This window comes from Pelodiscus sinensis, chromosome 26 (assembly GCF_052426305.1).
Source record: "Pelodiscus sinensis isolate ZL-2025 chromosome 26, ASM5242630v1, whole genome shotgun sequence".
In the NCBI taxonomy this organism is placed as follows: Eukaryota; Metazoa; Chordata; order Testudines; family Trionychidae; genus Pelodiscus; species Pelodiscus sinensis.
In genome coordinates, this window is record NC_143077.1 from 4,228,063 (window position 1) to 4,244,668 (window position 16,606).

General features: G+C 57.5%; 1 protein-coding gene across 2 annotated transcripts in view; it reads right to left on the minus strand.

Annotated features, from left to right (window-relative positions):
• NHSL3 (NHS like 3) overlaps nucleotides 1–16,606 on the minus strand; it is a 50,259-nt gene that overhangs the window by 22,793 nt on the left and 10,860 nt on the right. The window contains exon 1 of one of the 2 annotated variants that reach the window (XM_075908636.2): nucleotides 14,963–15,264. The exons of the other annotated variant lie outside the window; for it this stretch is intronic. Within the exon in view, the coding sequence (XP_075764751.2) occupies nucleotides 14,963–15,050 (88 nt within the window). The 5' untranslated portion in view covers nucleotides 15,051–15,264. Of the gene's footprint in view, nucleotides 1–14,962; nucleotides 15,265–16,606 lie in introns of those variants that run through there. 2 annotated transcript variants of the gene reach the window in all.

Below are 16,606 nucleotides of genomic sequence, written 5' to 3' on the forward strand. Positions count from 1 at the left end.
CTTTCTTGTTTGCGGTTATGCTTCATCTAAAAGAAAAGACATTCAGGCTGAAATCGGTGTGTGTGTTTGGGAAACATATTGCTCCAGTTAAGATAGGGTTACCATATTTGAACTTTCAAAAAAGAGGGCGCTCCTGAGAGGGAGTATATCTGTATCAGTATCTGCCAACTCACGGTGTATTAATGTGTTATATAATATACACGGAGTGTCCTCTTTTTTTTGAAAGTTCAAGTATGGTAACCCTAGTTAAGACATCCTCAGCCCCTCCTTTGTGTTAACTAAAGTTTTGCCCAAGATCACAGCATCAGAAAAACTGGGAAAATCTTAAGTATTGCTTTTAAAAGAAGTTATTTAATAACCCAAAATATTAAAGGAGGGAAATTTTGCCTACACCCCCTCCACGACTGCGAAGAGATCACACAGAAACGATTGGTTTGGACCACAGATGGGAGAAGGAGAAGAATCGTCCATTCCTCTAGCTCTTCTCGGGCAAAAGGCACTTTCCTGACTGTACCAAGGTAGTTATAAACCACCAACAGGAATAATTCCATCCACCACTGAAATGCAGCTGTTTCTGGGGTGGAGCGTGGAGAATCCACAGGAGAATCCAGTAACATGGGGAATTTGATTCTCATAGCTACCCAGAGTGCACAGCGACAGCGGGAGGATGCTCTCAGAGGCATCCAAAGGCCTGCCAGGAATCCTGCACTGACTTTAACCCCAAGAATTCCTGCCTGCGACAGTCATTGAGGAGCAGAGAGAAATTCCGCTTCCAGGCCATTTCTCCCCCATGGCCCATCCTCAGCACAGTAGGTTGCCAGGTGTCCGGTTCTCACCTGGACAGTTCGGTATTTTGGCCTTCTGTCTGGTAAAAAAAAAATTCTGTTTTCCTCGGACGGAAGACAGTGGCGTCTGCGAGGGCGGGGGGGAGTGAGGAGCGCGGTCATTCAAAGGCGCAGTGACTTTTTTTTTTTTTTTTTGGCTCAACCAACTTTTCCTGCCTGTTCGGGATTTTTTTGTGAAGGTATCTGGCAACTCTACAGCAGAGGTAGGCAACGACCCAGGCTACCATGCAGGGCTAAGAAAGCAAAGAGCAGAAGCTGCAGGTCGGCTTGAGAGGTGTCCAGATGGCCCTGCTGGCAGGCGCCCCCAACACGAGTGAGCGCCGTGTCGTCACAATGAGATGGAGCCAGCTGCAACCGAGTTGCTACTCCGTGCAAATCAATTGGGATTCTCTGCTACAGCCACGGAGCTTGCACACGCAGACGGCCACCAGCGCCAGGCGGGCGACCCGGGCACATCAACCTCAGCCTCCGCGGCGTGGGCAGGGGCAGCTCCGTGCACGACAGGACCACACGGGCCGAGAAGCTGCCTGCTAGGTCTGGAGAAGGTGCCATGGATCCTAGCCACTGCAGCGCTGGGCCAACGGCAGTGGGGCGTGGGGGCTGCACCCCATGCAGGGGGACGACGAGGCTGCTCTGCGGATCACCCCAGGGAAAGAGGATCCCTGTGAGTTCCGGCCCCCGCTCGTCCCTTCCAGGAGTCTGGGCTGAGGAGAGTGTCAGGGCTTTGTCAAGTGAGATCCAGAGCCAGGACAGCAGGTCAGAACTGGGATGACCTGGAAGGGCGCTGGGAGCCAGGAGCTGGCACGGGCATTGCTCAGGGAGGGGGCAAGGGCTCCTCCCAGTCCCACAGCTGCACGGCCTGTCTTGGGGCAGTGCTGCTCGCTCAGGGCTAACCCGTGGTGACAGGAACTTCCCATTTTTGACAGGTCCTGTCCGGGGTCCCTGCTGGCTCTTTCACGAGCTCCCTGCTGGCTTTTGCCACCGCTCAGTGAGCTCTTGCTGGAGCCCTGCGCCAGGACGCCCCCGCTTCCCTTCCCCTCCGGGGCTAACTCAACACAAGGGCTCGCTCTGCATTTCTCTAGAGCAGGGGTGGGCAAATACTGGCCCATGGGCCAGCTCCTGGTGGGCCCCCACCGCTCTATTTACCTGCACAGCTGCAGGTATCAATGATCACCCCTCCCATTGGCTGTGGATCACTGTTCCCAGCCAATGGGAGCTGCGGGAAGTGGTGTCCCACTCTTGAGCTGCTTCCCACTACTCCTATTGGCCAGGAATGATGATCTGCAGCCAATGGGAGCTGCAGGAAATGGTGTCCTGGGCCGCGACACTTCCTGCCTCTCCCATTGGCCGGGAATGACGATCTGCAGCCAATGGGAGCTGCGGGAAGTGGTGTCCTGGGCCGCGACACTTCCTGCCTCTCCCATTGGCCGGGAATGACGATCTGCAGCCAATGGGAGCTGCGGGAAGTGGTGTCCTGGGCCGCGACACTTCCTGCCTCTCCCATTGGCCGGGAATGACGATCTGCAGCCAATGGGAGCTGCGGGAAGTGGTGTCCTGGGCCGCGACACTTCCTGCCTCTCCCATTGGCCGGGAATGACGATCTGCAGCCAATGGGAGCTGCGGGAAGTGGTGTCCTGGGCCGCGACACTTCCTGCCTCTCCCATTGGCCGGGAATGACGATCTGCAGCCAATGGGAGCTGCGGGAAGTGGTGTCCTGGGCCGCGACACTTCCTGCCTCTCCCATTGGCCGGGAATGACGATCTGCAGCCAATGGGAGCTGCGATGACTGGCACCTGCGGCCGTGCAGATGAATACAGCAGCGACGGCCCGCCAGGTTATTGCCCCTCCCTGCTCTAGAGGGGCCCTTCAGCAAAGCAGCCACCACTCCGCTGGGCCGGAGCTCTCTGTGCTCTGCGGCTTTCGGGGGGCTTAGTCCCCGGGGAAGCCTGCCAACCTCTCTCAGCCACCTCCACAGCAAGGCCTCATCGTGTCTGCTCCCTCTGCTCCCAGCGGTCAGCCCCCTGCCGCCACCACGGACTCACAGGAGACAAAGGGAGGGCAGGGCAGAGGGGGTGACTAGCCCAAAGGGGTGGAGACGGGGAGCAGCAAGGGCCCGGGAAATTAAAGGAGAGGGAAAACCAGCCTGTCTTTCTCCGCAATGCTCAGTGCAGGGAGCTAGGCCTCTCCCTTCCACTTCTGCCCCATCCCCCCGCCCAGGACACGAGATGCTGCCTGCAACCTCCCCGGTGAGCTGGCATGGCAGGCAGAGCCGGGCTGTCACTCGCACACAATCCCTCCAGGGCTTGCTTCCGGGGCAGGCCTTACTAGCCGGGGGGCCTGCAGATGGGCTCCCGTGTGCAAGCAGCGTGTCTGTGTGTCTGTTTTCCTTCCGCAGCCTTGGGGAGCCCCTAGGACCCTGCAGAAAGCCCAGCGGGAAATCTATAAAGCTAAGGACTCCCCCAGAGCCGAGGTTCCCCACCCCCCTACTCCCAGCCAAAACGCTATAAAAATTCCACAGCCCAGCAGTCGCTGGTTTTCTGCATATAAAAGCCAGGACCAGCATTAGAGGCAACCGCCCGAGGCTCCACGCCCCAGGGGTCCCCACAAAGCTACGCTGCTCAGGCTACGGCTTCAGCTCCAGGCGGCAGGACTGGGAGCCCCAAGTTTCAGTCCCACGCATCCGGGCGTCAGGGTTCTGCCCTGGACCTCCGCAAGTCTAACACTGGCCCTGCTTGGTGGCCCCCCTGAAGCCTGCTCGCGGCCCCCCCAAATTTCAAATGAAGCACGGATTTGAATTTCCCGTGCTTTATTTGCATAATGGTGTCCAGGCGCTTTTTCGAAATACCCTATTTTTTTTAAAAAACGCCATCTAGATGGGGTTCTTTCGGGAAAAAAAACCTTTCTTTCGAAATAACCCTGACTCCTTAAAAAATGAGGTTTACGGGTTATTTCGAAAGATGGTTTTTTTTTTCCAAAATAACCCGATCTAGACAGTGGGGGGGTTTTCGAAAGAGGAGATTTCGAGAAAGCACCCTGATGCCATTATGCAAATGAAGCCCGGGAAATTCAAATCCACGTTTCATTTGCAATTTCGCTCGGCTGCTTTTGCATGCCTCTCTCGAAAGAGGACTGCAGCTTAGACATACCCCTAGGGTCTAGTGCCTGGTGATTCCTGGGCAAATCACTGAGGCCTAATTTTGAGTGTCCACTGCAGACACCTCGTGCCTGACACGCAGAGGCCTGAGCACGGCCAGATCTTACTGGCTGCAACGGGCAGCGAAGGAGGCTTTAGAGCCCTGCAAATTTGCGGAGATCTCCGCGGCCCATTGTGGTGGATACACATCGGCGCAGGGCTCTAGCGATTTGACAAGGCCTGCGGCCCGGCCCTGTTTCTCCTCGGCCCCGTCCGACTCAGCGCCGACTTAGCTTCAACAGGAGTAAAAGACAAGTAAGGCAGCCAGGTTCCTAGAGCAGGACCAGGCTTGGCCCAGGGGGCTGAATCACAAGCACGTCTCTCCCCCCCTTTTTAAACAGTCTCTTCTATTTGTGAAAGGAACTTGTCTGGACTCCAAGCCCTTGTTGTTCTGTGTCTCTTGCATCCGGATTTGCATCCTTCTGGCACACGGCCACAATGGGCTCTCTCAAGGCCAAGCAAAAAAGTGCAACGTTATTTCAGGTGGCCTAGCAGCAGCCCGCCTTACAGCTACAGAGGCTATTGGCAAACCCTTTATTTCCCAGGGCTTGCAACCTGTCCCACGCCTCGCTGGGCGGAGAGGTTCAGAGACCCACCCCTCAGCCCAAGAAATCTAACAACGCACAGATAAGCCAGGTTCCCATTTCTAGCCCCCACGCAGAGGGAAATCTACAGCGATTGCAACACACACACCTGCTCGGGATATGGCCCCGCATGGAAAAACAACCTGGGTGTTTGTTTTCTCCAACCAGTTCCCTCTGCACACATGGAAAGCTACAAAGGAAAAGTCCCTGATGCAACTCACTAGAGGAATAACTATCCTGGAAAAGACTGCCATCCAGTCTAGCAGCTTGTCTCTAGCACCAGCTGATTTAAAAGAAGGGAACACGCCTTTTTGTGAAATAGGTGAAAATCCCTTCCTGACCCCAGCTGGTGATCAACATGTGCCCTGAAGCTTGAGGACTGGAGACCCCAGGGAATGTCATCCAACAGCCAAATATCACAATATTTAGCAATCGTCTGCCACCCCCCCAGAAGGCCGTGAAAGCCCTTCACAAATGTTTAGGGATAAATTCGCCCCATATACCGGGGAGGAACATGCCGTTACATTAGGATCCCCAATTTACCGAACACGATGGAGACAAGCTGAGAACAGAAACGCTAAGTGACTTGCTCAAGGTCACACAAATGTCAGAACCCTGGTTTCCCAAAGTCCCGTTGCATGCTCTGGCCACTAGGCAACCCTGCCTCCCTGTGAATATTCCTACGTTGTACGTACAGCTTCCACCGGTTACTTACACGCCGAATACAACAAGTCCATGACCACAAGAGCAACAAGGAGTTACTCTAGCAGCTCCTCGATCTCCACACATCAACTGCAGGAAGTGTTGAGCACAGAAGTGTAACTCCAGGGCCCGATCCTACAGTGCTAGCTGAGGCAAAGCACCAATGGGAGTCAGGCCCCAGCCCCAAGGGAGTCAGGAGCACATGCAATAACTCAACGACTCAGCCTTTCACATTCGGGGCACATGTTCCACACGGCTCCAGCACCGGGGTTAGAACAGCTGACTCTGTGCCTCCGCTTTCCCCAGCTCCCCTTAATATTGCTGCTCCATTCCATCAGTAACCGGCCTCACTCCTCCTCCGAACACACCCCACCCTCTGCCCCGGGCCTCCGCCTGCGCTCCTGAGAAAAGCTGCCCAACAGGTTTTAAGGTAAACACAGATTTCCTCTGGAGCCAGAACCCTGCAGGAGGAGCCCAGGCCCTGGCGAGCAGAGAGGGGAGAGGAGAGGGAAGAGGCAGCACTTGGCAGGCAGACCCCTTCAGACTGGGATGAGCTTGGCCCAGGTCAGAGCACAGATGGGGCCAAAGTGGCCAAGTCAGCTCAACTCAGCGTGCTGCCCCAAGTGCTGCCAGTGACCAAGCATGCGGAGGCAGGGCTGGACCCCGGCACCCGTGCGGTGCCAGAGGACGCTGTGTTGCCGGAGGTGCTGATGGGGTCAGGAGCCCAGGAGATTACATGATACGTTTTTCGACCGGTGTAGGTCCATGTCCCCCCCCCCCCCCCCCCAAGCTAATGCCGATATTCCAGTTTCCTTTCCGGCTGGATGCATTGTTCTCCTCCTCTTCCATCCTCACCTGAAGCCTTGCTCTGCGCCACCCCAGAGCTGGCTGTATTTCAGCTACAGGGGAAACAAGTCCCGTGTTGCAGTGGGAGGAATGCGAGCTGCTCTGTGAATTTCAGGTACTAACGAGCAAGCTCAGCGATTGGATTCCCTCCACCTGCTTCGCACAGGGAGGGAGGCAGGTCACAGATATAAGCGCATGACCTGGCACATCCTTCCACGTGCCGGCACTTCACCACGCAGCCCGCAGCAACCACGCCTGTTCCCCGAGCATTGAGCCCCCAGGCAATCAGGACTCCGTTACCCCTGCTGACACGCCCACGTCCAAATGCTCATCACGAACGGCCTGCCACACAGGAAGGCCTGCCACCCGCACCTCAGCCCCACCCCGCCTGCTCCTGGGTCGGACATTGCAGCGTTATTGAGGTGGGGGCTCCTGCTCTCCCTGACCCCCGGGGACGCCAGCTGTACAGCCCTTCTCTCCAGGGGCACCCCGTGATGAGAAAGAGCCTCCACCGCTGCGGCGCGCTGCTTTCCCAGCCAGCGGGCAGAGGCAGCGGAGAAATGCAAGAAGGGGTGTGACAGGCAAAACCCCAGCCCTGAGCAAGGGCTGCGAGCAAAGCCCCCGCTGAGGCAGCTCTGCTAACGAGGGCCCAGCTGGGGGCTCCTGGGCTGTGTCTACACTCGCCGCTTCTTGCACAAGAAATATGCAAATGAGGCTAAGCGTGGAATATTGCCGAGCCTCATTTGCATACCTAATGAGCCGCCATTTTGGCAGAAGAGGCTCTTGCACCAGAAGGAGCGTCGACACGGCCCCTTCTTGCACGAGAAAACCCCTCTTGCGCAACGCCGCTATTCCTGAAAATAATTGGCATCGCAGCGTTGCACAAGAGGGTTTTTCTCGCGCGAGAAGGGGCCGTGTCGACGCTCCTTCTGGTGCAAGAGCCTCTTCTGCAAAAATGGCGGCTCATTAGGTATGCAAATGAGGCTCGGCGATATTCCATGCTTAGCCTCATTTGCAGGGCTCGCCGAACCGCGGCAAGCCCCGCTCACCAGCCACGCTGTCCGGTGCCCGAACCCGGCTCTTCCAGGTTACAGTCTACTCCCCGTGGGCATTATTTGTCGAGCCCTGCTCATTTGCATATTTCTCCCACAAGAAGCGGCGAGTGCAGACATAGCCCCGGAGGGAGAGAGCGCACTAGGGACCGGGCTGCCAGGGAAGCAGGAGGCTTCCTGAGGATACAGCAGGGCTGGGGAAGGCAGGCAGGGCTGGGGAGCTCTGGCCAAGTCAGCTCCCAGGCTGCAGGGCCTGAAGCAGCCATGCTACACAGAGGCAGCAGGTCCACACCCCTTTGCCATGGCAGACGGCAGTTTGCAGGGGCTAGATGGAGACGGGCAGTGGGTCACTGAGGCAAGGTGGGGACAGGGGAGAGGAGGACCCTGGAGGGCACAGCTGGGTAACACCCCCGGGAGGGGGCTCAGAGAGACTGGAGTGGGAGCGCGCCAGGGTCAAAGAGGAACACGGGGAGATCCCACCGAGAGGGAGGCATCCCACGAGCTAATTCCCAGGACTGCCAGCCGGCGGCGCCATGCGCTCTGCCCCGCGACAAGGGGCCTGTGGGCGCTGGCTTGCCAGGTGGGGTTGGACGTATTCCCGGAGGGGTCCGCACACGCCATCCTCTGTCAGTCACGATTCATCGTCCCAGAGGCTGCAGGACGACCGGGGAGGTTGGCAACCCGAGGACGCGCCGCCCACGGCTCCTTCCGGAACCAGGTGGTGGTAGGACCGGAGGCGGGAGCACAGCGGAGGCGGAAGTGAGGGAGGCTAGTCCCGGGGAGCTGCTCCCCCCCACGCACCTCGCCTGCCTGTGACCTCAAAGAGGCAGAAGCTTGTGCAGCTGTGAAATGGGGAGTCCCCTGACACCCCTCTTGAGAAAGGAGGTGGCGGGGTCCTCAGGGCAGGACGGTCAGAGCTCCACGCTGGGGGTCACAAGGGGTCGCAGATCTGGCAAACGAGCCGGGACGCTGAGGGGACGCTGCCAGCACGGTCTGGCCAAAGCAGGTTTGGAGAGATGGTTGGTTACGTCCCACCCTGGAGACCCCGAGAGGCACGGGGGGGGGGGGGGGCCAATCCCAGCCAGCCCTCCGCACCGGGCCGTTCCTCCGAAGTCTGCCGGGCTGCGGGAGACGGCTCAGCTGGACCGGGCCAAGAAGGAAGCGGGGTGAACGTGGAACCCTGCGCCGGTGCCAGCAGTGCACCAGAGACAGCTGAGTCTGCCGGCCATTTGATTGCTGCTGGGTGCAGTTTGGCCAGAGGCCACGTTCCGCGGGCCATGACTCAGCGGGCACCTGGTGTGCCCATCCCGATAAGGATGCGATAAAGCGCTCTGGTCTCCCTGGAGTTCAAGGCCTTGCCGGGGGAGAAGGCGCTGCACCCCACGGGGCGAGGAGGGGGATTCGCCCCAGCGCTGGGACGCAGAGTTCCCTCTGGCCTGGTTTCCTCCGAGTCGGAAGAGCGGTGGGGGATGGCCGGCCAGGCATGGAGCAGGGTCATGAGAACACAGCGTCCAAGCACAGACCCGGTGTCAGGGGGGGAGAGAAGGATCAGGCTACAAGTCGGGGACAGCCCCCCGAATCAACCCAAAGAGAACCCTGCTCTCGCGATTCCGCCTCACCCCCTATCTTCTGGCCCACCCTTCCCTGCCTTGGAGGCATCCCCCTGCTGCTGCCCGCCCACGGGGACCAACGGGAAATAGCCGCCCTGCTGGGGAGGTGTTCAAAGCAGCCGCAAACCTACCGGCAGCCTCTGCTGCTCCCGCCCCGGCTCTGCACAGTAGAATGACGCCTGGGTCGGAGCCGCTCCTGCCCTGAGCATGGCCACGCAGCCGTGAAACTGACTAGATCCTCCCGGTCCCGATGGCTTCCTGCTGCCTCTGGCTTGGCCCCACGAGCGCCGTGTCCAGGAGCAGGCGGCGCCGGTGTCCATCCATGGGGGAGACGGAAAGCAGAAGAGGAGGCGGGGGGAGGGCAGGGAGGAGCGAGGAATCGGGAGAGGAAAGGTGAAGACAGAAGAAACCCCACAGAACGGAGCAGGGATGCCCCACGGTGCTAGAGGAGAACCGGAGCTGCACTGGCTGGTCACGGGTTGGGGGCTGAATTTGGACCCTCCGTCCCCAGGGTCGTAAGAACCACCCAGCATTCCCCCGAGCCCCTCTACACTCCCCCGGACCCCTCTAACTGCAGGGGGAGCAGCGCCCAGGTCTCCCGCAGCGCCCAGATGGGGACGTCCTGTCCAAAACGCCCTCTCTGCCCCAAGAAAGGGGGAAAGGCTGAGCCACCCAGGGAGCGAAGCACCGGGCGCTGGGGACACATGGCGGAGACGTGGGGTCAGCGGGATGGAAGGAGGCTCAGACGTTTCCTGTCGAGGGAAAGATTCTCTCCAATGTATTGGGCTGCTGGTCCGATCGCCAGTGGTAATTAACCACCCTTCCCCCCATTTGAAAGGCTGGGGGATTTCCTGACCACACACAGGGACTGTGATTAGGTGCCCATCTGGCAGAGAGGACTCCACTCCTGGCTTTCATCTCATCTCACAGGTGGGGGGGTGTCCCCAGTCCCCAGCAGGACTGACTGTCTGGCCCCAGAAGCCGCCCCCCCTCTGCTCCCCGCGGGGTTTCCTCCTGCCGCTCCCCACACACGCCCTGCCCCCAGCCTGCTGCTCCCAGCCACACGCACCCACAAAACGCTGCAGCGACACCGGGCAAATTCTTTCACTTCGCGGCCTCCGTCCCGTTCCCATGGAGCCGGGCAGAGAACAAACCGAACGTGTTCTCAGCACCTTCCGCTGGACGCCCCTCCCCCTGGTGCCCCCTCTTCTCCCTCCCCCACTCCCTGGCCACCCCCCACTCACCCCAGCATTTGTAATGGCCCCATCACTGTAGCACCTCACTCCTCCTTTCTGGTGACCCTCGGGGAGCCTGCCCCGTGCATCTTCCCCCATGCCCAGCAGGGCCTAACCCAGGAGTTCATGGAGCGCTCAGCACCGTAGCACCAAGGCACCGAAGAGGAGGAGGCTCCCCCAGAAGCATCAAACAGAGCCCCCCCCCTCCCTGGATATTCTTTGAAAGGTCTCAATTCTCTGGGTCCTAATGGCGCCCCCCCGCCACACACACACAGAGTCTGGCACCTGAGGCGGCCACCTCAGTTCACCTCATGGTAAGGCCAGCCCTGGGTCTTAGCATCAGAGCTGGAGATGTGTTAATTTGACTCCCAAGTCCCAGACCTCCAGGAGATGCTGACAGTATCCCACAATGCACTGCGAGGGTAAAACACCCCCAAAGGCAGCCCAGAATCTTGTGCCAGCTTAAACAGTGGGGTGGGTACCCCCTCTTCCGGGATAGTCACAGCAGGAACGCTCAGACCGAAACCCCCTCAGGTAAACAAGCCCTCACCCTGCAGGGCCAGCGGAGAGGAACAAAGCAGAAAACGCAACGCACAGGAGAGGGGGCTGCACTTCTATTGTTACATTTAAAAAATACCGGTGACAATAATTCACCACGTTCTCCCTGGAGGGAATGTGTATGTCTAGATGGGATGCTCCATTTCAAACTGGAATTAATTCAGGGCCCTTCTGGCTTTATAAACTACGACTTTCCACCTCCCTCTAGCCACCCAGAACAGAAATTCACCCACCGGATATGTCCCCTCCACTGGGTGTTACCGGGAGGTCTCACAGCCTCTTGGAAGAGAAATACAGGACAATGGGAATACAGCCTAGCCAGCCTGAAAGCAGACTGACGTAGAGGAGTAGCCACAGTGTCCGTGTGGTTTAGAGCAGCGCGTCTCAACCTCTCCATGGCGTAACCTTGTCTTACAACAGAAAATAGCTTTGGGGGGTCTTCACGCAGCCAGAAAGAAGAGGGGCTATTTGAGAACCCACAGTCTAGAGGACAAGGCACGGCATCAGCACCAACTCCTGCGTTCCAATCCTGGCTCTGCTACCGACTCCCTGCATGACCTCGGGCTACTCACGTGACCGTGCGGTGCCTCAGTTTCCCCATCTGTAAGACACCAACTTGTCCCCCCTGTGAGTGTGAGGGTTACTGAGTCACTGTTCTACAGAGCGAGCAAGTGCTAAGCATTGTTATTCCACCTGCCTGCCTTTGTTTCCCCAGGTGACACCCGGCCCCCTCTCTGCTCTCCTTCGAAGTGAGCTCAGAAAGGAAGGAACGCTGGGCCTGTGCCCTTTTTTTTCCTTCTTTGTGAATGAGAATGAAGGGGGGGAAAGGTTTCCCAAAGAGACTCTTCAGGGGCTTTTTGCTTTGGTTAATATCCATTTAACTTCAACAAATAATTAACAGTTTGAATAAAGGCAGCCTTTGTTACAGACTCAACACCCCCCCTCCAACTGAGGGAAGGCACCCTTCGGACCTCCCAGAGGGGCCCAGCCAACCCTGGCTTGACTTCCCTGATCTCTAGGGTACAAGCCCAAACCTTCACAAGCCTTTGTCCCCCTCCACAGAGCAGCCGGGATGGGCACGGCCCCATTCTTGCTGGGCCCTTGGCAGGTCACCTTTAGGCCAGGCCGGGGGGGTTGCTTTGCTTTGCCACTCCCTCAGCCTGTGCTGACAATTCTGAATCCGGGCCCGGTGCTTATTTACACTGCAGACAGTCTGGCTAACCCAGTCCAGCCACACCCAGGCAACCTGCTGACAGCATGAAGCACTGCAATGAAGTGTGGCTGGACAGTGAGTGGTAACGGCAGGGCCTATTAGCAGGAGCCCCTGGCCAACCAGGTCTCCCATAGGAGCAACCCCCCCAAAACACTCTCTCCGTCAGACCCAGCAAATCCTAGAACACTAGCACTGGAAGGGACCTCGAGAGGCATCGAGTCCAGTCCCTGCCCCCATGGCAGGACCCAGCACTGTCTAGACCATCCCTGACAGGTGTCTGTCCAGCCTGCTCTTGTATATCTCCAGTGTTGGGGATTCCACAACCTCCCTGGGCAATTTATCCCAGTGTTTCACCACCCCGACAGTTAGGAATTTTTCCTAATGTCCAAACTTAACCGCCCTTGCTGCAGTTTAAGCCCATTGCTGCTTGTCCTGTCCTCAGAGGCCAAGATGAACAAGTTTCTCCCTCCTCCTTATGACACCCTTTTAGATACCTGAAAACCGTTCTCGTGTCCCCCGGCAATCTTCTCTCTTCCAAACTAAACAAGCCCAATTCTTTCAATCTTCCCTCATAGCTCATGTTCTCTAGCCCTTGAATCATTCTTGTTGCTCTTCTCTGGACCTTCTCCAATTTCTCCACCTCTTTCTTGCAATGCGGTGCCCAGGACTGGACACAATACTCCAACTGAGGCCTAACCAGCGCAGAGGAGAGCGGAAGAATGACTCCTCGTGTCTTGCTCACAACACTCCTGTTAACGCAGCCCAGAATCATGTTTGCTTTTTTTGCAACAGCATCACACTGCTGACTCATATTCATCTCATAACCCCTAGATCCCTTTCTGCCGTGCTCCTTCCTAGACAGTCACTTCCCATTCCGGAACAAAAAACAGGATTTGTCCTTTTCATATGTGTTCATTATTTTCAGGAATAACGGCATTGTGCAAGAAGGTTTTTCTTGCACAAGAAGGGGCCGTGTAGACAGCTCCTTCTGGCGCAAGAGCCTCTTCTGCAAAATGGCGGCTCATTAGGTATGCAAATGAGGCTCGGTGATATTCCACGCTTAACCTCATTTGCATATTTCTCGCGCAAGAAGCCGTGAGTGTAGACATAGCCAGAGAGTGCTCCAGAACAGCGTTTCTCACCCAGTGGCACGAGTACCGTTAGACATACTTGACAGAAGTCTGGGGGGTAGATCAACACCACTGAAAATTGAAGAAAACTGAATTTTTCTTTTACGTTTTACAGCGTTTTATTATTTTTGTACTTTTTACTCCCAAAAATTTCATCGCCCACCCGGCTACGATTAAGTTCTTTAAACAAATGTGTTGCAATGGTAGAAAAAAAATGTGTGTGTCTGAAAACTGTAGGTACTGGGGGTACTTATAATTTTTTAAAGGGTACTTTATAATAAAAGGTTGAGAAACACTGCTCCAGAGGCTCCCTTCTCTGATGGTTAGAAGCTTTCTTTCCAGCCATGAAGGATCCCTGCTCAAGCACAAACTGACACACACACCCCTTTCCTTGTTACAAACACACCCCCACACTCCACATACACACACCCCATCCCCCCCCCCCCCCCCCCAGAGGGCTGAGGGAACAACTGCAAAGAGAGCAAAACACAAAGGGATTGGCACAGCCAGTTTCCATGCCCGAGCCAGGACAAAACTATCACAAGAACGTTCACGTCACCGATTTCTAGTTCGCTCCAGTTCAGACATTGAACTGATGGGGGACTCTGAGTGGGGGAGGGATGCTCTAGGGCAGGGTGGGGAACCTAAGGCCCCCGGCTAGCCTGGATCCACCCCCCCCCCCAGCACTGAGGAGCCTGTACTGGTGCTCCAGCACTCCCCTCCCCTCACCATACCCCCATAGGACTGGAGCACACAAAATCTACTAGTCTGGGCCCCACAAGGCTCTAGGGTGGAAGGGGAATGTGGGGCGTGTCTTTCTGCTTCTCAGTTGGGGGCCACGTCAGTGGGGGGGGGGGTTTGCTTCTCACTTGTGTGTGGCCCCTGACTGATTTTTCTGTGGGTCAACAGCCCCCGTCTTCTACTGGTGAGGAATCAAGCCCTGTTTCCCGATACCCGAATCCAACAAGGAGGGAGATGGCCCATTCACCACCCCTTCCCTGGCTCTCTGGAGTTCTTAAACGTTACACACCCGGAACCGGAGCAGAGAAAGCAGGGGAATTTATCCCCCCCCCCGCCCCCCCGCCAGCCAGCCAACAATAACCGGGTACTGTTCCGAGTTTCACTTTCTGTCTTCCCCGCATGGGATGAGGCGGGAAAGCATCAGTCAAAGGAAAACCCACTCCTTGTCCTCCCGCTCCGCGTGGTGTAGGTCGGACAGAGACACCCGGAGAGCAAAATCCAGAAATCCGTGCAGTGCTTAATCGGGGGAATAAAATTCCAGGTAAGAACACTGGGTATGTCACCGTACGTCACTTTCTTCCAAGGGTCTCCAGGCACTGTGCAGACAGACATTAAACCTGATGAGGTTTTACAAGATAGGGAAACCGAGGCAGAGCGTGAAGAAAGCAATTTGCTCAAGCCCACACAGCAAGGCAATGGCCATGGTGGGTCTACAACCCCGGGAGTTCTGGCTTCCTGCCGCCCACCCTAACCACGGGAGCGGAGACGGGAAAACAAACCGGTAACCACCGGGAGGGATGTTAATCGCCCTGACGCTGCTGAAAAGCCCCGGCTGCAGAGAGAGAGCACAGTGAGAATCCACCGGGCCCAAGGCAGACCAGGGTCTTGGCAGCCCCACCTCACCCCGGCAGAGCCGGGACCCTGCACCGGCAGCAGACTGCAAAGCTCCGGCAACCTCACACCCACCCAGGCGCCTTCCAAAAGCCCTGAGGTAACCTGCTCAAAGCCCCCTCCTCACGCAGCTCCACCATGCCACCTCCTCCCCCTCCCCCCCCGGCATGGGCTCAATGCCAGCCCCCGGGCCCGGGCACCCGTCCTGCCAGCAACAGGCTGCGGCTCACGACTGCAGACCTGTATTGTGCGTAAGCCACACCAGCCCTGCCAGAGCTGCCATCCGTGGAGTCCCACCCTCTGCCTCTCCCCCCCCCCCGACTCCCCCAGGCCTCCAGCTGCCTCCTGCCTCAGGCTCCTACCTGTCTTCAGCTTCCCCGCGTGGCCAAACTGCCAGAAGGGCCTGGCCCTGGCGTTCGGGGGGCTCCTCGTGTGGTGCACGTTGCCCATGCTGCCAGCGTGTGCGGGCGGCTCCGTCCCTCCCCCCCGGCAGGGTGCTACATGACTGCACCCAACAGGCTTCGCCTTGGCCCGCTTCCAGCTACAGAGAGACGGCGCTGCGCTCCGGTTCCCATCCCTCCGGCGGCGATCGAGCCCTGAGCCTCCCACAGGCTGCGCGCTCCCTGAGCCCCGGAGCCAATCGCGGCCGACACAGAGGAGGGGCCTCCGGGAGACTGGCTGGGATCGGTTGTCCGCTCTCACCCTCCCTCCCTCTGCCCCTGCAGCTCTGCTGCCTTCTCTCCCTCTGCTCACCCCGGCCGGTTGGTTACAGAGTCCACGGCTCTGCCGGGGAGCGCGACACAAAGCGGGCGGGTTGGCTTTAGGACTCGGGGGGGGGGGCTAAGATCCTGCCCCCCGCTCTGGCTCACATTACATCTGGAACCGTTCCCTCCCCCGTAGCCGGGGTGGGGGCAGAGGTCCCAAAAGCCAGCAGGGTGAGGTGCGAGCAGTAGCAGAGGGGTCCTCGAAAGCAAGTCTCTTAGGCCAGAGCTATACTGCACCCCAAAGGTCGGCTTACGGCAGGCAACGCCACTAACGTAGCTGGAGTCAATGTACCTTAAGCCGAGCTAGGTGCCGGCTCCACAGCGGGAGGCCGACGGGAAAAACTCTCCCATCGACTTCCCTGTCTCCTCACGCACCCTCAGCGTTTGATTTAGTGGGTCTTTACCAGACCCGCTAAATTGAACGGCGGAAGATCAACCGCCACAGCGCTGATCTTCCCACAAGTGGGGACACGGCCTTAATCTTTCTGTGCCTCAGTTCCCCATTTGCACAACGGGCGTGTAGGGAGTCTGAGATGATAAATACATTAAAGGTTGTGGAGCGCTCTGATGCTAGCAAGATGGGGGCCACATAAGTACCCAAGCCAGGTAACTAGGTCTTCTATCCAGACACCCAGCTAGGAGAGCATGCACACCACCCACGTGCCCTTCACAGACGGCCCCTCGCCGGATGCTACAGCAATACAACTTGAGGTGGGATTTGACACAAGATTAAACCGAGATAACTTGCACATGGACACTTACCCTGCTGCCAGCCTGGCTTTGGTCATTCAAAGGGGCAAGTTAAACCAACGTGAACCACATTGACAGTGCAGTCAGAGAGTCCACACACAAAGCTGCACGGGTTTCAATGAACCGATTTGAGAGTTAACCCAGTTCAACCTCTGTGCAGGGAAACTGTGAAGGGCACAAATCCAGAAAAGCAGCAAGTCAGATTCAAGGCCTGGCTGAACTGTAGTTCTCCCTCTTGGCTGGCTTCAAAAATGAGGCGGTGTCACCCCGAAGCGCAATGCACATGGGTCATCAGACATCTGGCTAAGGGCAGCCTTGTGGTTAAGACGCAGAACTGGGGCTCAGGAGCTGTCGGTTCTATTCCCACCTCTGCCACTGATGCTCTGTGCGACCCTGGGAAAGTCACCACCTTTGCTTCGTGGGTCAGTGGAGTCACTTCTTCCACACACAGCCAGTCTTGCTGGCATAGACTGAAAGCCCGATGGGGCAGGA